The sequence below is a fragment of the Hyaena hyaena genome, unplaced genomic scaffold (assembly GCF_003009895.1).
Source record: "Hyaena hyaena isolate Hyena2069 unplaced genomic scaffold, ASM300989v1 scaffold_442, whole genome shotgun sequence".
Lineage (NCBI taxonomy): Eukaryota > Metazoa > Chordata > Mammalia > Carnivora > Hyaenidae > Hyaena > Hyaena hyaena.
This window is the reverse complement of record NW_024081073.1, coordinates 484,272-509,700: the sequence shown is the minus strand read 5'-3', so window position 1 is coordinate 509,700 and position 25,429 is coordinate 484,272. Positions and strand designations below refer to the sequence as shown.

The following is a 25,429-nucleotide window of genomic DNA, read 5'->3' as shown; positions in this document are numbered from 1 at the left end:
ACATCCATCAGTCCTCAGTTTTTGTCAGCATTCAAGAGTCTCTCATGGTTTGCCTCTCTCTCTTTCCCCCACCATTTCCGCCCTTCTTCTCCCCCTTGTTCCTCCGTCAAGTTCCTCCTAATCCTCCTATACGTGCAAACATATGATATTTGTCCTTCTCTGCCTGACTTATTTCGAACCTTTGTTAATTTCTAATTAAGGTGTCGCTGCAGTATCAAGCAGCATTGTTCTGTGTACGTGGGAAAAAACTTCAGTATAGAATATGAAAGGTGATCAGGAGAATGCTTTATAAACTTGTTACTTTTATTTTTAGGACAGATCACAGATTTCCTCTGTTCTTTATTTTTCATTATTTTCCTATTGTTTTGAATCACTGATCAAGTCACTGATAGGGGTTCCTAGATAGCTCAGTTGGTTAAGCATCTCACCCTTGATTTCTGCTCAGGTCATGATATCGTGGTTCCTGAGATCAAGCCCTGTGTCAGGCTCTGCACTGACAGCCTGGAGCCTGCTTGAGATTCTTTCTCTCCCCATCACTCTGCCTCTCCCCCACTCATGCACACACTCTCTGTCCCTCTCCCAAAACAAACATTTCAAAAAAGAATATACTGTGATAGAATTTGAGATTAAAAGATGATGAAAGGGTTTGAGATTTTACCATGTTTTGCCTTGCTCTAATATTTAAAGCTATAACATTGTTTTCTTTCTCTAGACTGTAGTTATGGAGTGGCTTCTAATAATCATATGTATTTAAGGATAAAATTATCAGCTGAACATAAAGAAAATCCGGAACAATTAATAAAGGTATATGATCAATATTTGACTGAAAGTACTCAATGTTACAGTTAGAAATTTACCTTTCCCTCTTATGAAGGATGCTAGTTCATTGATTTAAAGCTCACTGATTAAAAATTTAAGAAATAATTATTTTTAAGCAAATCATTTTTAGTTTTGTGCTTTCCTCTGGCATAAAATAGACAACAAGTCTTATTTCAATCTTTAAAAATAATAGAAATAGTTGTTTGAACCATCGGTACTTGGAAATTTAACTATATTGTGTGATTATTTTTTCCCTAAAAACTCCAAGGAAAACAATGAATATAATGTTAATTACCTTGCTTAGGAATGTACTATGGTCAAGTAGAGACTTTACATACCCTATGGAAAATTTAAAAATAGAATATCTTATGTTAATTAAAAAAAAAGATAAGATAAAAACATTCTTAAAGAAATGATTAAAGGAGAGCCATGCATTTGAGAAAGTTTCTTCTGAGGTTCAGCATCTTGGACTCATATTTACTTCTCATTTTACCCAACTATCTCGAATTTTACCTAATTCTTCTCCTGGTCCTATGATGTTTAGGATAATTTGAAAGTTGCTTATATATAAATGTCTCTTGGCTCTCTTTTTTGGTAACAAACTTGAAATATTAATTTTGAATTATCATACTGTTACTTCATCGAAATAGATACCCTGTATCTTTCCAGCTAGATTATGGTACAAGTCTAATTATGCAACAGTATGCATCAATGTTATGACTTCTGCATTATTCAGGTTAAAGTAGAAAATAGTTCTGTTGTTTAGATGTACTGAATATATCAGCAGTTTGTATATGTGAGCAATCACTGTAAGTAAGGAATATAGAAATATATTAGTAACAAAACATTAGTAGAAATACTTGGAAATGATTTTCAAGCTTTTTTTTTTGTTTGTTTTCATTTGAGTATAGTTAACACACAGTATTACATTAGTTTCAGGTGCACAACATAGTAATAAAACATCTCTACAAGTCATGCTATGCTCACCACAAATGTAGCTACCGTCTCTTACCATAACAGGCTGTATATCATCAACTGCATTCCCAATGCTATACCTTTTATTTCTATGACTTATTCATTCCATAGATTTTCAAGCAGTTTAACTGAAGAGTGTGGATAAATATCAGAGAGACATTAGAATTCTGAAAAACAAGGAGGGTAAAATATAGTCTGTTTGCCTGAGAAAAACATTTTTAGTGTGCTATAGAGTTGTATTTGAGAGAAATTCAAAGTAAATAAAGTTCTAGATATGTGGATATAAATAATTGATACATTATTAAAGTGATTGCTTGACTCTTTCTTTAATTGTTGGCACTCTTTTAACCTGTTAGATGTTATCTGAAATAGAAAAAGAAGAATTTCTGAGGAGCAAAACCCACTGTGGCAGTCCTGATTGTATTCCTGAGCCTGGTCCTCATGATTTGCCTGTGGATGAACATGTTTTGCCAGGTGGGCTGAACTGCTCAGTGGCAGCTTTGATCATTTTAATGTGATTTACCATAATTACCTGACAAAAATATTAGACAGGTTTCTTTTGACATTTAGAAAAATACAATCCTGATATTTGAAAATTATTATGCTTTACTGTACTTATTTAATTTCATATTTTCATAGTTTTTTTATACCTCCCAAATTAACTTCATTTAAATATATTTAAAAATTTCCATCTGTATAGCTGGCTGAAATACATATACTCAGCCATGGATTTTTAAGTGTCTTTTGACTGTGTTCCTTGAGTATCCTTTACATACAGCACACACACATATATTATGTTTTTATATTAAGTTTTGTGGTATAGTTTAAGCCAAGTTATGTAATTTCTTAATGGACAGTAATGGAACTTACTTGTATATGACTGCAGTAGACCTTTTATGTATGTTTATGTTTAAGAATGCATTTTTTGCATATTAACATGTTGGTAATACACTGACATTATTTCTTCATTTCAAAATTACTCTTATACTTTACATTAAATCAGTTTTGAGAGTTTTTTTCTGGTGATTTTTTTTTTTTTTTTTTGAGTGAAAGAGAGAGTGCAAGCAAGCTGAGGAGGGGCAGAAGGAGAGAGGGAGAGAGAATCTTAAGCAGGCTCCATGCCCAACCCAGAGCCCAGTGTGGGGCTCAATCCCACAACTCTGGGATCATGATCTGAGTTGAAATCAGGAGTTGAAATCAACTGACTGAACCACCCAGGCACACCGAAAGGTATGATTTTTATAATAACAACAATAATAATAATAATAATGATAATAATATTTCTCTTCACAAATACAGATGATACTGATATAAATTTTGGATACTGTGAAGTGGAAGAAAGATGTAGGCAGTCTTTTGAAGCTTGGCAAGACAAACAGAAAGAACTGGAAGACCAAGAGAAAGAAACTCTCAAAGCTCAAAGAGATAGAGAAGAAAAGCAATTTCAAGAAGAAGAAGAAAAGAGACATTGCTGGATGAAACAATTTGAAGTTGAAAAGAAGAAATTAGAGAATATTCACAAGGTAAAGATTTTTTTTAATTTTTGTTTTTGTTTTTTATACATTTTTTGAATCAGTAACTACTTTTGAATAGTAAGGTTGTGGTGTTGGTTGAGCTACGTTATGTGTATTTTTTTTTTTTTTTAAGAATTTTACTTTTTGGATCAAATGACATTAGAAAATATTTTTTAAAATATTTATCTTTGAAAGAGAGGGAAAGAAGGGGAGAGAGGCATAAAGAGAGGGGGACAGACGATCTGAAGTGGGCTCTGTCCTGACAGCAGAGAGCTCGATGTGGGGGTCGAACTCATGGGCTCTGAGGTCATGTCCTGAGCAGAAGTTGGACCCTAACCAACTGAGCCATCCAGGTACCCTGTTCTGTGGGTTTAAGGTACTTCTGATAGTTGAAGCAATTGACTGTGGTAACAATATTTACCACAGACTTCTTGATTAGTTTTCACTGAAATTGATTGGAATTTCAGATGCTGCTTTGGATCTTAGGGGTCTCCTGGGTCTATGAAGCTACAAAGGTTGTCCTAGAAAAGCTGATACTTAGAACATAAACTTGTTTTCCATACCCTTCTAATCATGGAAGAAGGCAACATAATTTTCTTGATCATGAAATGTCCTTACTATGTGGTCTGATATATAGCAATTACATAAAACATGGAGGTGATGTCCTGTGCTTTGCTCCTATATTGAGCTAATTCATATGGTCATAGTAATGTTATATTAGTATATAGTTGTATATTGAAAAACTGGTGGATTTTTAGGACCCACTTTCTGGCCATCAGGATCCTTAGAATGTGTGGGTAACAGGCAGGGCTGACTTCTCTGTCTCACCTTACTAAAATTGACTTCCATATTACCCACAACTTACTAGTTTTGAGTGTTTTGTGTAGAGAACATTGACATGTAGTCACTTATGCAGTTCAGGGTATCCTAGCCTTCCATGTTGAGGACATTGCGTTTCCTGATTATATAGAAAATAAATTAAAAGCAATTATATTATAGAGCCAGTTTGGTTGTAGCTTTTTCTAATAGTGAACTGTGGATCCTTAACTTTCCTTTCATTACATTTTTCTTCCCACAGACCATTTTAAGCAGTCATTTCTGAAAGTCAGAAGCTTTTTTTTTTTTTCCCTAAATGTTTTTTATTTATTTCTAGGAGAGAGAGAGAGACAGCATGAGCAGGGGAGGGTCAGAGAGAGAGGGAGTCACAGACTGAAACCCCCTCCAGGCTCTGAGCTGGCAGCCAGCACAGAGCCCGACGCGGGGCTCGAACCCACGAACCGCGAGATAATGACCTAAGCGAAAGTCGAAAGTCAGACGCTTAACCGACTAAGCCACCCAGGCGCCCCCCCCCTTTTTTTTTTTTTTTTAAATTCCAGGATCGGCTTTAATATAATTTAAGTTATTGGAGTAGTGTTTGCTGTCTTGTGCTTAAATGCATCATTGCTATTGATTGTTAATGGTGTTTTAGGATTTAGAAACATCTGACTTTTAAATTCTGTTCAGATAAATTGACATTTTTAATTGTTTTAAAACAAAAATAGATTGACTACCTCAATGGCAAAGCATTCTTCTATATGCTTATATGACACCAAAGAGATCTAACACCTGGGCCTCATCCTCAGATTCTAACTTAGATTCTAAAAGTAATTTGTGCTTTATCATAAAATTATAGTTTAAAATATTTTAATGAATTCCTAAATGTATGCTTTCTTATGCCTTGAGGCTTAAAACTTTTCCAATGACCGTTCCATAATTTTATTATGATGGATTCTAAATATGTAATTTATTTTCTTTCAGTAGTTCTTTTCTGTGTCCTTTGTTAGCTTCCAATTTCATTCTGCTAAATAGCTATTGTAAATCTCTTTCTTTAAGGGTTCCTCCTCATTATTGGCAAGTAATCACACGACATTTTCGTATCTGTTGCAAACTTTATTTTCTAATCTTATTTCTAGTTTCAATAGGATTGAACCTATTTCAACTTTTATATTCACCTTTTTTTTTTTTTTTTCTTTCCTTTGCTGCATTCTCAGTAGGGAAGTTTTCTTCTATTAAAGGTTAGTTTTCCCTGCCCTGCTCTATATTCTGTCATTTTCCAACTTACCCCTGCTTTGTTTGCTTGTTTTACTCTATATGCTGAAATACTCCTATTAACTTCCGTTTTTCTTAGTGTTTATGCACATGTTCAATTTTCTCCCATTCTGGAAACAAAACACAAGAAAAATTATGAGGTCACCTTTGTTCATATGTTTCACTTTAGCTTCTCTTTAGCCTACCTACCAGAGGAAGGCTTATTAAAGAGTGGTTATTTTTACTATGTTTATATCCTTGTCTCTCATTAAATCCTAAGCCTACTAGTGTATCACCACCACCCCACTAAATGAAACTACTCTTGACAAAAACAACCAATAACTCCTCCATTTCCATACTCACAGGTTCTTTTTCAGTTCTTATATTGGCCTCTGTAGTGTTTTATGCCAGTAAAATTTTGATTGTTGACCATTTCTCTTTTCCTTGACTTAGATCAGACCATACTGCCTTGATTCTCTTCTTATATGTGTGACAATTCCTCCTTTATATCCAGTTTAGCCTCTCTGTCTCTGTCTCTCTCCTTGAATATGGTACTACTAAAGATTTCTTTCTTTGTCCTTTTCTTTTTCTTCAAATACTTTCTCTCTTGATAATCTCAGCCACAGCTATGGCTGTTCAGAAACAAATCTATATTTACAACAAAAAGAAAGTCAACTACATAACTCTTCTACGTATACTTAACACTCTGAACTTACTATGTCTAAAATTGAATGCATTGTCTTTCTTTCTGAATTGTGCTTCTCCTCCTTGTTATTTCGATGAACTACACTATTATCATACTCGAAGCTAGAATGATAAGGACCATCTTTGATTCTTCCTTCTCTTTATTATCCTCTTCCCTCTAATAGTTATATTATCCATCTTCTCATCCACACACTTGTTTACTGTTACTCCATAGTTCAGGGTATCCTAATATCTAACTTGGCATATTTACTAAACTCTTTAATTGATCTCTCTACTTTTTGTCATGTATGCCACAAGCCCATTCACCCTAGTGCTGTCAGAGGATCTTTTAAAAAATATTCATTTATTTATTTTGAGAGGGAAAAGGAGAGGGAGAGAGGGGGAGAGAGAGAGAGAGAGAGAGAGAGAGAGAGAGAGAGAATCCCAAGTAGGCTCAGTGCTGTCATCATAGAGCTGGATGCCGGGCTCCATCTCAGCAACCCTGTGAGCATGACCTAAGTGGAAATCAAGAGTTGACCACTTAACCGACTCCACCCAGGCACCCCCAGAAGGATTTTGTTATTTCTCTGCTTAATTCTCATCATGTAAGATTATAGCCAAAGAAATATTCCCATTTCCTTTATTTCCAATCAGTTGGTAGTTTATGGCATTTTATGTTTACGTTGTCTTTATATCTGTTCTCACTCCTGCCACCCTATCTACAGAAGGCTCTCCTTGATTCTTACATGGACTTCTTCAATACCTACTTTATTATCTCTTTAATGACTCTGGCTTTCTGTCTTTAACTCTATATAATGTAGCCTTTTAATTTGCCAAAAAACAGAACTGTAGTCATTTCGTAGTTGAAAAACATTTAATAAATGCTTAACATGTCTGTTTAACCTCTTGAGGGCCTAGTCATTTCAACTACAGTCTTCTGCATGATACCTTTGATTATCCTCCAGTTATAACCCCTTTTCTGCTGTGATGCTTTATAGTCTTCTCTTGAGATAAATTTATTCTGCTAAATTTGAGATAATATGTGAACTTATGATAGTGTTTCCATACTACAGGTTAAGTTTTAGAGGAAAGGGATTACATTGTACTGATCTTGTTTATTCTCTAGAACCTTAACAAAATAGATGCTAATCAAAAGAACCATTATCCACTAAATTGGTGGGTTATGTGAGTTAAATGGGATGGTGAGGAGAGAAAAAATATTATATAATGCAAAACTCATCTTACAAACATTAATATTTGTAATTTTCATGTTGTCCAACAGCATATCTAGTAAATACATTTTATTATGTAAACAAACATACTCAAATAAATAAAACAACTTTCCCAGGTTTCCAACATCCTTATGTGCTCAAAATGGGAACCTTAGGTATTATTTATGTGACACTTTAGGCACTTGAGATTAAAGTTGTTATCCTACTACTACTAACAGAGAATTATTGGGTGAGTTTTTATCTTTAATTCTTATTTACAAATATAGGTTGTAAGAACCAATTATAATGAACATATATTTTTTTGATATTTGAATATAATATCTCAATATTACCTTATATTCAGCAAGAACAGGACAAGATGAATGATGAACTCCATAAAGAAGAGGAAATATGGAAAGAGAAACTTAAACAGCATGAGGTATCTATTTCTTCTTTTTAATCACCACAATAATCATTCTTCACTTGAAAAAATTATTATACTTGAAATGGACATTTAAATATAATATTGCCTAGCTGGTGTAGGATTTAATTTACTAAGACTTTAAAAATTCATTAATCACCAGAAATTCTCCTTGAAATATAATGTCTTAAAATATAAATAAACTGGTTCAGTGAGTGAACATGTCTTTATAAAATTATAATTCTATAATTTTTTAAAATTTAGGAAACATGCTATTATGAATATTTCATTATGACTGAAGATGTTATGAAAGTTACTTCATTTCTTGAACACAATTGAATGTTAAATAATACTTGTGAATTCAAGATCATTCTAATGACATTTATTAAGTTTAAATTTACTTAACTCACAGTTTTATATAAAATTATTTTAATTATAAGCATGAAGTAGATAAAATTTCATATATTCCTGATATCCAGCTAAACATTCTACTTTTCTTTCTTTCAAGTCTTTTCTCCATATAATCATACTTCTGAAAAAGTAGGTTTCTACTATCCATTTTTTAAAAATATAAATATTTGACATTTAACACTGTGTAACATTGAAGGGTGCAGAATATTGATTTGATAATGTTTTATATTATAATACATTTGTAATATATTATAATATAATGTATTTATAAATATAATGATTTTATCTACTGTGCATATTTAAATAAAAAAATTGGTTAGGCATGTGAACATATAGTACCTATGAATGACAGGGGAGAAAAAAGACAATAGTAGCTTACTTACAGGTAACCCAACGTTGGACTAAGAGAGCCATTAAAATACCTATAACTATCATACCATAGCAACATGTTAGATAAGAAAAGAGAACTAGAATCTGTAATGAAATATCAAGTATAAATTACAGAGTTGGAAAGTTTAGTATATAAGTTTAAAAATTCAGGGCATAAGTTTGACAGTTTGGCTCAACAGATGAGAGCATTAGTGAAACTGAAGCAAGGTCAGTGGAAAATATCCACATTAAAGCACAGAGAAGACAAAACATTGGAAGGCGGAAGAGACTACAAGAAATAGTGAAAAGATAAAACATGTGTATAATAGTATTCTTTGAAGGATAGGAGAAAGAAAATGGAGCAGAAACAGTGAGTGAAAAGATAATAGTTGAAATAGTTTAAAAGCAAATTGATCAAAGTTGGTTAATTATTCCATACAGAATCAATACAGAGAAAACCACATCTGGGAATTTGATAGTTTAATGATTGAAATCAAGACAAGGGGAGGGAGAGTTGTAAAAGCTGCCAGAGAAAAAAGGCACATTACCTAAAAAGGAGCGACAGTGAACTAACTAACAGCTGACTTCTTGAGTGAAATGATGGAAAGAAGCAGATAGTAGAAGATAGTGCTAAGTGTTAATGGTTTCTTTGATCATTAGTGTTCTTTGAGTCCTGAGTCTTCACCTGATTTCTGGACTCAGTTTTAATTTCCTGGAATGTGTATGCCTAAATAACCTGTCAAAAATATTATAGGATGGCAAATTTTATTTATTTTTGCATACTTGAAAATATTGTTATTTTGCTTTTAAAATCGAATGATTTGTTTCATGGGATATAGAATCCAAACTTATTACCATTTGGTTTTAACAATTTAAAGATCTAACTCCATTGTATTTTTAGATATTTTTGCCTGTGTTCTCATTGTAGATTTGATACTCCTTATTTACAAGCTTTTTTTTTAAGCTTTGGGATTTTTCACTTTTTGTATTTATCCACACAAATTGACTGATTTCTTATTGCATGCCAAGCACTTCTGAGTGGATAGCAGTGGTTAAAACAGAAATACCTGCTGCCTTCATGGGGCTTACATTCCTTAGGGTTCTGAAATATTACTGCATCTATGTGAGTGTATCAGGGCGTGTGTGTCTATTTTATGTGTGAAAAGTTAGCTTCATTCTTTATCTTACCTTTATCTTATGGCCTTTATTTTTCTATTACTTTCTTCCCTTTAATCCTTCTCAGGTCTTTAGCTGTAATTCCTACTTGTCATGTTGGAGTCTCTGTGTCGATCCACTTTACACCTGAATGTCTCTGTTGTTTTGCAGGTTGTTTTGGAAAAACATCTAACTTAGAAGTTTTTCTTTAGCCAACACCTATTTAAAGTCATTCTATTTTGATTTTTTATTTGAATGAGTCATATTTTTTTATTTGAGTGCTTGCATTTCATTTTTATATAAAGTTATTCTTATTTAAACATGTTTTTCCTTAAAAAATATTTAAATTTTTATTTAGTTTAGTAGCTATCTTTCCTCAGAAACTAGTTCTTCCTTCTGCTCCTTCAGATATTTTGATTGTTTCACATCCTTCGTGTTAGCTTGTCTTAAATAGTTGCCGAATTGTGTCGATCACTTTACTTTTGTTATAGGACTAGTGTCAATGATGTTTTCTCACTTAACTCCAAACAATCTCATTTAACGTAGTGTGTGCTTGTCAGCTCTCTTAGTAATTGAGAAAGGATGAATGTGTGACTCAGCTGGTTCTCCATATCGCTTATGCGAGTGCTCTACCATGCCTTGCTGGTATCATCATCTCACCAAATAACTCCCGGCATCTACAGTGTCTGTGCTCCTGGGAGAGGTTAAAGTCCTTTTCTCCCATGCAAGTTTTGGCATGTGGTTTTTCTTTCTGTGTCTCTGTGTCATTCTAATTTCATATGCTTTCCATCTTCAAGGAATTCCCTAATTTACATCTGAGTGGTTTAGTATAGCCATGTTAGAATGTCAGCTTACTAACTCGATCAAATCTCCCAAATATTTTAAGATATTATATCCTTTAAAATAATTGGTTTTTATTGTTCTAAAGTGAATTTTATAGTAACATCAGTATGACTTCAATTTTATTATTTGTTTTCAGCCTATATTTTAGATGATATTTTAATAATATCATTAATTTACACTACTATTTATCTTACTTTACTTTAGGAATTTATTAAAAAGTTGCATTTACAACTGGAAGAAGAAAGAACAAGATTTAAGGATCTACAAGAAAAAGAAAAAATGCGTTTGTTAAAACTACAGCATAATGCAGCTGTAAAAATTCAAGCTAAATGTAAAGCATTTGTGGCTTACCAAAAATATGGTCCAATCATAAAAGAACAAATAGAAAGTAAAAAAAGGAAAGCACAGGAGTGGAAACAAAAAGAAGCAAAAATACGACAGATGGAAGAAGAAAAGCGGAAAAGACTGGAGAAAGAACAAAAGATAGAAGAAGAAACAAAAAAGCAGAAGCAAGAAGAAAGGGAGAGGAGAGAAAAAGAATATGAAGAAAAAAAGAACATCATGAGAAGAGAAAAAGAACAACTAATAAACAAGGAAAAATTAAGATTAAGAGAAGATGCAGGCAAACAGTTAATAATGAGTAGAGAATTGAAGAGAGGTGAATATAATACCAAACATTCAACTGTTGAAGATAAATCAAAGAATAAGGATGATATAGTCAAAACGGTAGGGGATGAAAAGTCAAAGGAGTGGGAAGATGTTTCCCTCTGGCCAGTTGAAAAATCAAATAAGAGAGAAAATGGATTAAAAGAACCAATAAAAGTGCAATTGAAAGATTCCATATCAAACCAAGCTATTTTGGCAGAAATGGAAATGGAAGTAAAAAATGAAAACCAAGCAAAACAACAACACTTCAAAAAAATTGTCAAGAAAGAAAGAAAATGTGAAGGTGTAGACAAAAAAACTGAATTGGAATACCCAGATCTAAAAGAAAATGTGAAAGAACAGTTTCAGCTGCAAGAATTAAAGTCTCATATACAGAAAGGGGAACATGTGAAACCTGTCATAAATGAGAATATGAGACACGACACCCAAATAACAATATTAGAACATAATCAAGGAATTAACAAGGTGAAAAACAATGAAGCACAGAAAATAATCAAAGATAATCAAGAGAATAAGGTACAAAAAGTAGAAAAAGAAGAGATATCAGAACAGAATGGACCACTATATGAAGAGAATAATATTTTAGTGATTTCAATGAAGCAACAACCACTAAAATTAGAAAATCCTAAAGAGGTAGGGAAAAAGGTAATGCTACAAGAACAAGAAATTGATTTAAAATCCAAAGAAACTGAGGAGAACCCCAAAGGCGATACTCTGAATAGTGATGTGATTTTTAACAGCAGTGATTCCATGATAAATATAGAAAGCAAAATAAATGAGCAAGATTATACTTTAGGTAGAAATGCTATTTGTGAAGATTTGGGAGGTTTTGATGTAAAAAATTCCTCAATTTTTAAAGAAGTAAGCTCTCTTAAGTCTCAAATTAAAGAAACCCCAGAAGAATGTCATGATAATAGAGCTGAATGTGAAAATATTGTGACCTGTACTTTACCAAATCCAACACTTCTATCTTCTATTGAAGAAAAGAGGCTACATTGGATAAAATCATTTAAACCCTGGTTTGAAATTTTCAAGCAAAATCAACAAAAGAAAATTGTTAGGACAAAGAGACCTGTAAAATGCCCAGCCAACACAATGCCTCCTTTGAATACATTAAAAATTCTTGAGTGTGGCCGTTGGAATACTTTACAGCAGGTATTTTATAACTTGATAATACTTTTTCATATTTAATTACAATTGGTTCTCTAAAATGTAACTTTAAAATTATCAGTAGAAGGCGTTTTTGTGTATAAGAAAAAAATTTTTTAAAATATTTATTTTTGAGAGAAAGCCAGAGAGAGCACAAGTGGGGAAGGGCAGAGAGAGAGTGAGACACAGAGTCTGAAGCAGGCTTCAGGCTCTGAGCTGTCTGCACAGAGCCAGATATGGGGCTCTAACTCAGGAGCCATGAGCTGATGTCAGACCCTCAACTGGCTGAGCCACCCAAGTGCCCCAAGAATTTTGTCTCTTAATCAGTGAAATTGCTAATGAAATATTTCTCCCATTTGAGAGGGGATATATTTAAAAGATCACAATTAAAATTATTCAAGACATTTTCTTCCTCAGTGAAGCACTATTAAAAGTTTTAGTTTATATCTTGAAGCCATGTTCAGGGCTCCTGTAGCCATTATTAAGCTTCTGAGAATGGAGGCAGCTGGGAATTTAGTGTTGAATTAGAGTAGGAAATTCCAAAATTGACACTCAGTTACTTTGCTATAGTCTTGATCACAACACCACCTATTGGTTTGTTTTGGAATGAAGTGGATTTCTCTGTACTTGACAAGGGCTGCAAAAGAAGGGCTTACAATAGAAGACTCTAGAATTTTAGTCATGTGCTGTATAAACATTGTGCATATATACTAAAATTTAAAATAATCATCAACTGCAACTAATTTTCTATGTTTATAAAGACCATATTTTCAACCAAGATTAAGACAGAAAATAACAGATGTGTAGAAAAACAGGAAAAAAATATTTCAAGTGGTATAATACTGGAAAGGACTTAATTATTAAAATACATATATTTGGCTAGTCCTTGAAACTGAAATGCATTCAATAAAATTTATTTAGTTTTTTGATATAGAGAGATGCCTAGGAAAAGAAACATCCATGTTATATATATGAATTTTCTAATTCATTCACTCAGCAAATATTTATCTGTTCAATATGATCAATTAATATTTATTGTTGAACTGACAGAAAGAAACCCATCTTGACCTTATGGAGCTCACTTGGGTACACAAAAAGGCTTTAAAAAAACAAATACACTGTTAAATACATTACTACAGATTTGCATAATGCTATAAATAAGATTGCAGGGTATTCTGTGATAGGATAATAAGATTGTTGGCTTTAAAGAGATCTCAGGGATGTGAACAAGCAGTATAAAGAACAAGAATTACTTTAAAGTTCCTCTACTTCCTAGGCACTGTATTTTTCATTTCCATTAGAGCTGTAGAGCTACTTATAGAATCACTCATTAACTCTTCTATTAATTTTTTTCTTCCCCTAAGATGTTAGTGCATGCTTTTTAAAAATAAAAAAAATGTTTTAAGTGTTTGATATAGACAGAATGCGAGCAGGGGAGGAGCAGAGAGAGAGGGAGACACAGAATTCAAAGCAGACTCCAGGCTCTGAGCTGTCAGCACAGAGCCAGATACAGGACTTAAACTCACGAACTCTGAGACTACAATCTGAGCCAAAGACTGATGCTAAACCAACTGAGCCACCAAGGCACCCCCTAGTGTAGGCTTTCTGAACTGATAACATTAACTATTAATTTTTACTTTGGGTAATTTTCCTTATGAATATGTTTGAGCAAGTCCCGAGTGACGGTTTCATGCTCACTGGGTGCTTGCTTCTAACATAAAGTGAAGTTAGAAAAATGGTGCTGCGAGGCTGACTTCCACTCAGGTCATGAACTCGCAGTTCATGGGTTCAAGCCCCGCATTGGGCTCTGTGCTGACAGCTCAGAGCCTGGAGCCTGCTTCAGATTCTGTGCCCCGTCCCCACCCCTCCCTTGCTCATGCTCTGTCTCTATCTCTCAATAAATAAACGTTAAAAAAACAAGAACAGAAACAGTGGTGCTCTTCTCTTTCGTTGTGAGGCTCTGCTGTGTGGAGCATTGGTGGTTCAGTGGTAGAATTCTCACCTGCCATTGTGGGTCTCTGCTCTGTTCAATGAGAAGCGTACTGAGGAGAGGCGCCTCGGAGGCTTAGTTGGTTAAGCATCCGACTTTCGCTTAGATCATGATCTCCCGGTTCGTTGGTTCAGGCCCTGCGTTGGGCTCTGTGCTGACAGCCAGCTCAGAGCCTGGAGCCTGCTTCTGATTCTGTGTCTCCCTCTCTCTCTGACCCTCCCCTGCTCACGCTCTCTCTCTCTCTCCTAGAAATAAATAAAAATTTAAATAAATTCTTTATATGACCCATTATTAAGGAAAGAAACTATGAATGCTATTAGTATATTTTAGTTTTGCAACAGGGCAGTTTATTCCTTCATTTATTTCAGAAGCGTTTAGTGAACATCCACTATGCCTCAGTTGCCCTTTTTAAGGCTGACCATGAAGTGGTGACTCCCTATGGATATTAATTCTATATTGACCTTAATATTTGGGACAAAAAGCAGTTTTACTTATGTGATTATTATCATGTATAGATCAATACATAATTAATATAAACATTTATTTTGATCTCATATTTGGCAAAACCTAGGGTAGGATAGATAATAAATTGGTATATCATCAGGATATTTTAAAATCTTCCATAAAAGGAAGGAGGAAATATTATTAAAATGCCTCCTATTCAAAAGTAAATACCATTAACTGGAGCAGTTGTCACTTCTTTACTGTGGTTAAATTAAACTAGAGAAATGACTACATCATAAAAACTAGAACCTTATGCCTTATGGTTTACATAGGTGATTGTAAGCAGCATATCGTGAAGTCAGACAGGATAATATACACTAGAAAGTAGACAAGCATTTGTTACTATAAATCTGCAGTTGTGTAGTTTTTAGTTGTTGTTTTTTTTTTTAATGTTTATTTGGTATTTAGAAAGACAGAGTGAGAGCAGAGGAGGGGAAGAGAGGAGTAGATACAGAATCCGAAGCAGGCTCCAGGCTCTGAGCTGTCAGCATAGAGCCTGATGTCGGACTTGAACCCACAAACTGCAAGATCATGTCCTAAGCCAAAGTCAGATGCCACCCCTGACTGACTGAGCCACCCAGGAGTGACAACACCCCTGGAGTTGTCAGTTTTTAAGTGCTTAGTTCAAAATTGTGTGTTCACTTTTTATTGTGGAGTTAGCTCCCAGTTACAGAATTTATAGGCTCTCTTTGTGGACAAATTAAATGGGTAATGTACTGTGGCTTTCTTGACACAAATGGATGAATATTTTTCTTTCTTAAAAACCATAAAATAGAAATTTGCTTCAAAAGTTAATTTAGATTATAATAACTGAAAATTCCTGAAATAATTATGATACTAGAAACTTATTCACCTGAAGTTTTAAAATGAGGAGTAGACTTAATTCCTTCTCTATACCTCCATGACCATATGGTCTTCCCATTCACTTACATAAACATGTAAATTTAAAACTTTTAGTTTAAGTTACTGCACAGGAAAAGTTCCATATGAAGAGGGATTATGGTACTTAAGAGTTTTCTACTTTTTCTAGCTTATTCTGCAACAATAGTGATTTCAATTTCAATAGAACATTTTTGAATCTCTGTTTTCAGTATGATATATACTAGACACTTCTTATAAAGCTAATAATATTAAAATTGTTTTTTAGTACATAGGAAACCTGGCCTTGGGTAGGATTTTTGATATGAAATGTGTGAAAGTATTCTTACTATAAAATGATTGATCATATATAGTTATTTCAGTAAATGGAGTCAATTATAGTGAAGAACCAACATATTATATTTATTTTTCAGCCATTTTACTTATGTGAGAGCTCTTGAATTTAATAAGTAGAGTGCTTTTCAGCAATCCAAAAATATCCCTGTTATCTGACATATTCTTGTAGAACTATAAGTGAAGTCCTTAATATGCATACCACAAAGTTGAGTACATTCTTTGATAGTGAATTTTCCTTAGTTAAAAAGACTAAAACCAGAAATATAGAAAAGTTGCTTAAGAAAAAAGCTTTGTGAAATACTGGGTCCACAGTAATATCTCAGTAGTGATAAATCTCATAAATATATGGTCTTCAAAATGTTTGGAAATACAGAATACATTCATGATTTGTTGTATCACAGATTCTATATGCTTTGAGTATATGAGTAAGGAATGATTCATACCATTATAATTCAGAGGACTTATAAAATGAAATTATTTAATTACATGGTTCTAGTTATTTCAGATTCTATAATTTCTCAAATTTTCTTTGCTTTTGGAAGATAATTGAGCTTTTATAGTTGAAGCATAGAGGGTTGGGTACAAAATCTATACCATGACATTTTGTGGCTCCTGTTACTATCCAGGTATCCCTAGGATACTGTCAAACACACATCTTAAACATTTATGTAGTACAGTCCTTAAAATAGTGCCAAAATAATTCAAACAGAAAGTGAATTTGGTGAAAAATCAGGGAGTGAGCTAATAAATGATTATATTATTGCTTCTATACATATTAGTTTTGAATTTGAATTGGTCATTGGGGTGCTTGGGTGGCTCAATTGGTTAAGCGGCTGACTTCAGCTCAGGTCATGATCTCACAGTTCGTGGATTCGAGCCCTGTGTCAGGCTGTGTGCTGACAGCTAGCTCAGAGCCTGGAGCCTGCTTCGGATTCTGTGTCTCCCTCTTTCTCTGACCCTCCCCCGCTCACACTCTGTGTCACTCTCTCTCTCAAAAAAATAAAGATTAAAAAAATTTTTGATTGAATTGGTCATGGGTGATTGCATTATTTGGCCTATCTGAGGAACAAAAGAGGCCAGATAACTTCATTGAAACTGAGTTGTTAATAAGTCAATTTTCAATATATATCCTTAATTTTTTAGATGAATTATTTTTATTTTTTTATAAAAAACATTTTTTAACGTTTGTTATTGAGAGACAGAGAGAGACAGAGTACAAGCGGGGGAAGGGTAGAGAGAGGGACACAGAATTCATTGCAAGATTCTGTCAATTCTGATCTGTCAACACAGAGCTCTATGTGGAGTTCAAACGCACGAATCATGAGATCATGACCTGAGCTGAAGTTGGATGCTTAACTGACTGAGCCACCCAGGTGCTCCTTAGATGAATTTTTAAAAACAATTTTGCAAGGCTAATATAGTTTATATTCATTAGTGTTATATAATATTATGCACTCCAATTTTCTTGAATTCTATAGGTTACAACGGTTACATTTCAAGATTTGCCAGGTTGTAGTCTTTCCACACTTGCAGAGTGTCCAAATCTTCAATTTCTGTCTCTTCGACGCTGTGGATTAACTTCTTTGCATAGCCTGAGTAACTGTAAAAAACTGAAGCACATTGATGCACAGGTAGGTCCTCTGTTCCCCTCATTATTTATCCTATAATAAAGTATAAAATGGACTTATGTTTATGTTTTAGAAATGATAATTTTGAAGAAATATTTTCTATAATAACCTGTAACACAGGGTCTAAAGAGATCAAAAGCCAAAATCTGTGAGAGCCATTGAGGAAAGATGATCAGGAAGTATGACCTGGAAATCACTTCTCTCTGTTTGCAGATGTTGTAGTTATTGATTTTGTTACTTTTTGCTGCATAACAAATGACATTACTTAGTAAATTAAAACAACAACCATTTTATTTGCTCGTGGTTCTGGGGGCTGCGAATTGAGGCCAGGGTTTTCTGGGCATTTCTTCTGCTTTATGTTTTGATGACTGAATCTCTTACGTAATTTGAGGCTGGGGCTGGAATGTCCAAAAGGCCTTTTCTTTTATATCTGGTGCCTTGGGAGGTTGGAATTTCAGTCTTTCTTTCTGTGTGTGTGTGTGTGTGTGTGTGTGTCTGTCTGTCTGTCTGTCTGTCTCTGTCTCTTTCATTTTGAGCTTCTTTACAGAGTAGCCCACTCCCAAGAGAAAGACAGATCTCCAATTTGCAAATGTTTATCAAGCGTCTGTTGACATCCTGCTCACCAAGTCTGAATTTGTGTGAAAGGAAGCGAGGTGGATTTGTGAATACTGGGTTGTGAGGTTTATTGGGGCCTATCAAAGTTGCTCTTTGGCTCCTAAAGAGTTACGTTATTCCCACATGCAAAATACATTCATGTACCAGAAACCCCAAATCTTATCGCCTGTGGCATCAGACTTACACTTGAATCACAGAATTTTCTCGTCTAAATCAGATCCAAGTGGAGAAGATATGCTCCGATAGAGTTCTTTCAAGCCGGAGATCTGTGAGATAAAATGAGAAGTCATCTTCTCTCACGGTTCCCTGCCCCCTCCTCCAACTCACAGACAGTGGTGAGACAGGGCCTGATCAGTAGTCGTTCCCATTCAAGATGAAAGAAAATAAGAAGCCCTATAAGTAGTCCCTGTTCCATAGCTGAACGCCTATCATTTCCATAATAAAGACTCAGTTCGGTTCCGTGAAAATAGTTTTCTAGGACTCTGGGGTCTGTCCACTGGGGTTTTGACTCCATTCTGAAGACATACAACTTTTTCCATAAGAAGTGCTGTTTACAACTGAGAATTTTTCTCAGCGTGTCTTTTCCCCACAGAAGATGGTGGGGGACGCGGGGTTGTTGCTTGAGGCTTCTTTTCATTTGACTTACATTCTTTTCAGTTCACACAGGCAGTGTTTCCACCAATCTGATTTTCTTTTAAAACTTTCGGGATTTCTTATGCTTCTTATTAAGTTCAGTCCATTAGACAAAGGCTTTATGCTCATAAATATATTTGAGAGGGATGCTGTGATACTATACCCTTATGATTCTTAAAAGCCCATTTATCCTTCTGTGGTCTTAAAAAATAGAATTGTTTGGGCACCTGAGTAGCTCAGTTGGTTAAGCATCCGACATCTGCTCAGGTCATGACATGATCTCACAGTTTGTGAGTCTGAGCCCTGCATCGTCTCTGCTGTCACATCATCTCTGCTGTCACATCGTCACTGCTGTCAGCACAGAGCCCTCTTTGGATCCTCCGTTTCCCTTTCTCACTTTGTCCCTCCTTGGCTCCTCTTTGTGCTTTCTCTTGGAAAAAAAAAAAAAAAGAATTGCTGTTATATCCTAGACACATGATCTTGACACTGACACCAGTATTATGTATTGCAGAGATATGTATGTATAATAAAAGTATAAACATAAAAATGAGCTGCATACCTAATTCACAATATTGGTGTTCTTTGGAGAGAAAGGGAGCAAAACGGACTGAGGAAAGGAAGTGGGGAGATTTCAACTTGTTTAAGTCTTTAAAACAACAGTTTTAATGGAACTATGACCAAATGTTCACTTTTGTTCATTTAGGTTGCTTGAAATATTTTGTTACATGATCTTCTGTGTTCTGGATTTTGAAAGATTATTAATAAATATAAAAATAGTTAATTATTTATTAAATTACTTAATATTTTCATCTAGACACCATAACATGCTGCATATTTGTCTTAAAAGTCAGATTTGGATATTTGCTTGGAGATCATATATCTCATCCTTCCTCTTTTTGTAAGCTTTAAATGTTTCATTAATAAGCCGTTGAAATAAAACTAATCACATTTGTTTTTTGTTTTAGGAAAACCATATTGAGACTATCAATTGTGAAAATTTAGAAAATCTCTGTGTTGTTCTTCTTAATAAAAATCAACTGACTTCTTTTCATGGTTTGGATGGCTGCACTAATATCCAAAATCTTGAACTTTCACATAATAAAATCACTCGAATTGGTAAGAACAAGGGAATTTGAATATATTGACTTTTTTTTCTCATTATTACATTTTGTTTCATTTATTCCTTTTCAAGAATAGGCCACCATTACTAATTTGCTTATTTTATTTATGCCATGCTTGTCTAATTTTCATTAGATGAAGGAAGTAAAATTATTTTTAATATATATAAAGGGAGTATGCTCCCACCCCTGGCTAATGGCTAGTTATTAGTAGCTCCTTAAATTACTATATTCACTGACCCATTCCTGTTTTTATAACCAGTAGTGATCTGAGCTATACTAGAGAATATATTACCCTAGTTTGGTTCCACCATAGTTTTATGAATCCAATGCTTTTTGCACTTAGCAGCTGTCATAACTGTTGCCTAAAAATCCCTGTCGTCACTCTTTTCCTTGCCTATGTACATCACTTGTACTAACCTTTCCTTTTTAGATAAGGCTACCACCACATGAAAGAAAGAATTCATCAGTTTGAACTCCCTAATCTTTTCCATCCCTCCATCTGTATATCTGTATCCCTTTTTTTATCTATATCTGTTTCCACCCTCATACTTTATAATCCATTTAACTCAGCAATGAACCTGTCTTTCTTGTTTAAGTCCAGTCCTACTATTTTCTATAACTGTAGTTTCCTCTCGTACTTTATTCTATCATTTATCACCTGTCTTATGTCAAATACTTCCTTTTGCCATTCACATCTACCATTGCCTCATCGCTCTTACCCTTGGCTGTCAAGTTTGTGGAAGTTTCTGTTTGTGTTTTTGCTTTTTACTATCCAGCTTCACTCCTCTTCCTCCTGAAATTCAACTTCAGCTTACTTCTAGACTGTTAACAGTGTGATCACTCTAAAATAAAAATCTCATTATATTTTTTAATGGCTAGCTTTGAATTCTTTGTTTTTAATTTAACTTGTGAGATTCTCAAGGGATTTGATAGAGGCTTAAATAATAATGGTTAGTATATAATCAAGGATTACCAGAAAGTCAGGAACTAGATAAAAATTTTACTCTGGGGGCACCTGGGTGGCTAAGGTGGGTAAGTGTCCCACTCTTGGTTTCAGCTCAGGTTATGATCTCATGGTTCGTGAGTTTGAGCCCCACATTGGACTCAGCACTGTCAGTGTAGAAACTGCATGGGATTCTCTCTCTCTCCCTTTTTCTCTGCCCCACCCACTCACTCTCTTTTTCAAAATAAATAAATAAACAAATTTTAAAAAATTTCATTTTGCACTGGAATAATACTAATAGCTTAAATGTTTGGACTCCCAAACGGTAGTCCTTTCCACCTTCTCTATACTCTAATCATTAGGAAATGTGATCTGGGCTCAAATTTCAGGGAGTGGGGGTGTGAGTAGATGGGGTAGTGGAAATAAGCTCACTTTTCCCATTTGATTCTATTTTATTTTTGATGTGTGAAACAAACTACGTTACTCAAATTACATTTAAAAAGGCATCTCAGTTTGTTCCACTGCTTCCTGGTTGATGGACATTGGATGGTTTCCATTATTCCATATTTGCCATTGTAACTAATTGGATACCTGTATCATTTCATACTTTATTATATCTTTAGGTTAATTTTCTGCAATATATATTGCTGAGGCAAAGGCATCTGTAATTTAGGAAGATAGCACCAGGCACATTCTATGGGTTTAATTCAATTATTTTATTCTTTTCCACTCTTGTTAACATAAATACTTTTTTTAAAAAAGTTTATTTATTTATTTGAGAGAGAGACAGTGCAAGTGGGAGAGGAGCAGGGGGGGAGTGGGTGGAATCCCAAGCAGGCTCCACACTGCCAGCACAAAGCCCGACACATGGCTTGAACTCACAAAATTGTGAGATCATAACCTGAGCCAAAACCAAGAGTGGGACGCTTAACCGACCTAGCCATTCAGGTACTCCAACGTAAATACTTAGGTCCATAAATTTGCCTGTGAGCACTGTTTAGTCCAGAACCTCTGTGTTTTCATCAGTTTTACAATTTTATGACCTATTTTACCTTTTACCTAAGATTTAAAATTTCTATATGGTAAGACCATTTTGTGCTGTTGCTGTTATTCTTTTTAGTTTTATTGTATAGTGAGAGACTTATCTTTGTACCATTTCTGCTTTTTGGAACTTATTGTGATTTTCTAATATGTGGTCAATTTTCAGGAATGTTTCATGTGTAATTGAAAAGGAGGCCATTGTTTTTTTAATTGGAGTATAAAGTTTACATTTTTATCTTTATGATCTTCCTTAGCAATCATTTGTTGTAGATCTTCTATGTCTACTTGACCCATCGTAGAGTGAAGGAATTGAGCTGGTATAAATGTATTTGTTATTAATCAGTCTATTTCCTTTCATTTATCCTTTGGTTTCTGTTTTATGAATGTTGCTCCATGCTGTTTCATATTCTTAACTGTGTTATCCTTACTGTGGATTTTAACCTTGAAATTTATAAGTTCCTTTTTTTGTCTCTTTAATGCTTTGAGACTAAATATTACCTTGTCTAACAACATCTTAATTTTGTTTGTATTTGCCCACTTGGCCATTGAAAAAAACAACAACTCAAAGCACTTTGTTTCAGGTGTGTCATTGTATACAACAAAGATTTGGTTTCTATATTTTGATCCAATTATAAATGTTTTTGTTTCATATAGAACATGGTCATTTGCGTTAGTAATTCAGCTTTTATACTTGGAGTTAGCACCGTCTTTTTAAAAAAATTTTTTAAACATTTATTTATTAAAAGAGACAGACAGAGAGACAGAGCATGGGCATGGGGAGGGGCAGGAAAAGGAGGAGACACAGAATCCAAAGCAGGCTCCAGGCTCTGAGCTGTCAGCACAGAGCCCGAAACAAGGTTTGAACCCACAAACCGCGAGATCATGACCTGAACTGAAGTCGGATGCTTAACTTAACCAACTGAGCCACCCAGGTGTCCCAGCACTGTCTTCACGCTCAGGATGATGCTTCACACTCTCTTTCTGGCAGGAGGCCTTGTTGATAACACATGAGTTCTCCCACCACTGGAGCTTCCCCATTTCTTACTTATCTATTCAGTTTCTGTAGGATTCCCTCCGCAACAGTGTGGTTTGGGGTGGATTCTATTGGTGGTGGATACCCCACTTAGAAAAAATTCATCTTGTAATTTCTTCATCTTTCATTTACACTGGAAGGATAGGCTGGGGTATGTTTATTTAATTGTTGCTCGTTATGGATTTCTGACGGAGATACAGGGAGAGTTAGATCTAGGCAGTCACCATCATCTTCCATTTTATTTTAATATGAGAAAAATATAGTTGTTTTCACAAAGCAAGCTTTTGCAGACATTCCAAAGCACACTTTTGAAAATATAATGTATAATATTCTTTCCTGTGTTTATTTGCCTATGTTTTGTGCTGCCTGCTTTGGGACTTCTTATATTTTCTTCCATAAGGAAATAGCGATACTTTGATACAATTTTTATTTTTAAATTTTAGTTTAAAAGACAGAAATAATTTTGTTGTCATTGGAACGAAGGCAAATGCATTGATAACGTATGTGGCTATATTGGCACACATTGAAGGAAGCTTTACAAAAAAAAAAAAAAAGGGCTGTTTGTGAGAAGAGATGCTTTAACTCCCATTCACTTCATTTTCATTGCCAGCAGGGCTGTGTGAGATTTCTTGTAACCAGTGGATTTCCTGGGATAGGATATCTGCATGATTTATGTGGAAACTGCCACGGTATTAATTGATGACCTTGAGGTATCTGTATGTAGTACAGAGCAAACAAGGTAAAAGACATCTTTGCTGTCTGTTGGGCACAATGAAAACACTGTATTTATTGAGTGTGAGGAGAGTATACATGAAAAAGTAGATTTTTCTGAAGACCAGTTGGAGTCTGTTTTTCATCTTTAGGAACTGCTTGCAGAGATTCTGGTTGAGCTAAGGGAAAAGCATAGATTTTTGTCTTTCAATGATGTATTGAAGGTAAGAACTCTTATGAAGGGGCACAAAGATAGATTTGTGTTTATAAGTTAATAGGTTACTATTCCATGCTATAATATTTCTTGAGGAGGTGAAATAAAATTGGAAGAAATACCATGTATTCTACGTCTGTAGTTTCAAGTTTAATTTGTTCCTAATTTTTACTAAGCTGTACCCATTGTGGTAGTTAATATGTAAGGTCAACTTTATTTATTCCTTTTATTAGAAAACTAATAATGCACATTTTTATTTAACTTTCACTGCATTTAAGTGAAGGAGAATAGAAGCTGTGTCAATCTGTTTAAGGCAATTCCTTTGAAATTATTTATGCTAAATGTTTTCCATTCTAATTAAACTGTAATTACAGAAATAGAAACACAATGTAAAATATACTTTTTAAAAGTAACAACTTAAGATGTAATTCTATAAATTGAAAGTACAAAGCTAATAATATATTTTTGCTATTGCCATTAATGCTTAAACATATTGTGTGCCATGAGTAATTTAAAGACGACTATATAATATTTTTAGGTTATTTTCTATGATTGGTTCTATTTTGGTAGCACGTTTAAAAAATATTTATTTATATTTGAGAGAAAGAGAGAGAGAGCAAGTGGGAGAGGGACAGAAAGAGAGGGAAACAGAATCAAGCAGGCTGGAAGCTCCGAGCTGTCACATAGAGCCCTGTGTGGGGTTCGAGCTCAGGAACTGTGAGCTGTAGGTGGACAGTTAATCTACTGAGCCACTGAGGAGCCCCAGCCAGTTTTTGATTATAGAATATTTTACCTTGATCTGGAATTACTTTTGCATATTTTGAATGTGCATAACAATTGTTTAAATTTAGTAAGCTCATTTTATGGTGATCATAAATATGGATTTATTTTAATCAGACAAGAGATTTTATTATAGTTTTTATTAATCTAAAATATTTTATGTTTGGGGCACCTTGGTGGCTCAGTCAATTAAGCATCCAACTTCAGCTCTGGTAATGATCTCATGGTTTGTGGGTCTGAGCCCCATGTCAGGCTCTGTGCTGACAGCCCAGAGCCTGGAGCCTGCTTCGGATTCTGTGTCTCCCTCTCTCTGTCCCTCCCCTGCTTGTGCACACTCTCTCTCAATAATACATAAATAAACTTTGAAAAATAAATAAATTATTTTATGGGTTTTTTTCTGGAAGTTTTTTATTTTCCTGTACTATTTTTTATCACTGATTTTAAGTTGGGTGATTTGCAGTTTAAATTTTAACATTTATTCTGATCATTATTATTATATTTCATGCTTTCATTTGTGTGAAATTTCCCATAAGTAAATTTCAGGTAAAATTGATAAAACATTTTGTTTTCGAATTGTAATGTGGAAAAACATTCCTTGAAAGAATGTTGAATATCTGTGGGACATTTTTCATATTTTGAGTTACTATTTTTGACTTAGTTTTTTAATGAATAGCCAAAGCAAATGAAAAATAGATGAATTATAGTTTATAATCTAGT

At 34.3% G+C, this 25,429-nt stretch overlaps 1 protein-coding gene across 1 annotated transcript in view; it reads left to right on the top strand.

Annotated features, from left to right (window-relative positions):
* The window catches only part of LRRIQ1 (leucine rich repeats and IQ motif containing 1), a 210,904-nt gene that overhangs the window by 5,391 nt on the left and 180,084 nt on the right, over positions 1–25,429 (top strand). The window contains exons 3-9 of the mRNA XM_039253164.1: positions 713–804; positions 2,151–2,268; positions 3,094–3,317; positions 7,635–7,709; positions 10,674–12,290; positions 17,472–17,624; positions 19,835–19,985. Coding sequence (XP_039109095.1) covers positions 713–804; positions 2,151–2,268; positions 3,094–3,317; positions 7,635–7,709; positions 10,674–12,290; positions 17,472–17,624; positions 19,835–19,985 — 2,430 coding nt within the window. The remainder of the gene's footprint in view (positions 1–712; positions 805–2,150; positions 2,269–3,093; positions 3,318–7,634; positions 7,710–10,673; positions 12,291–17,471; positions 17,625–19,834; positions 19,986–25,429) is intronic.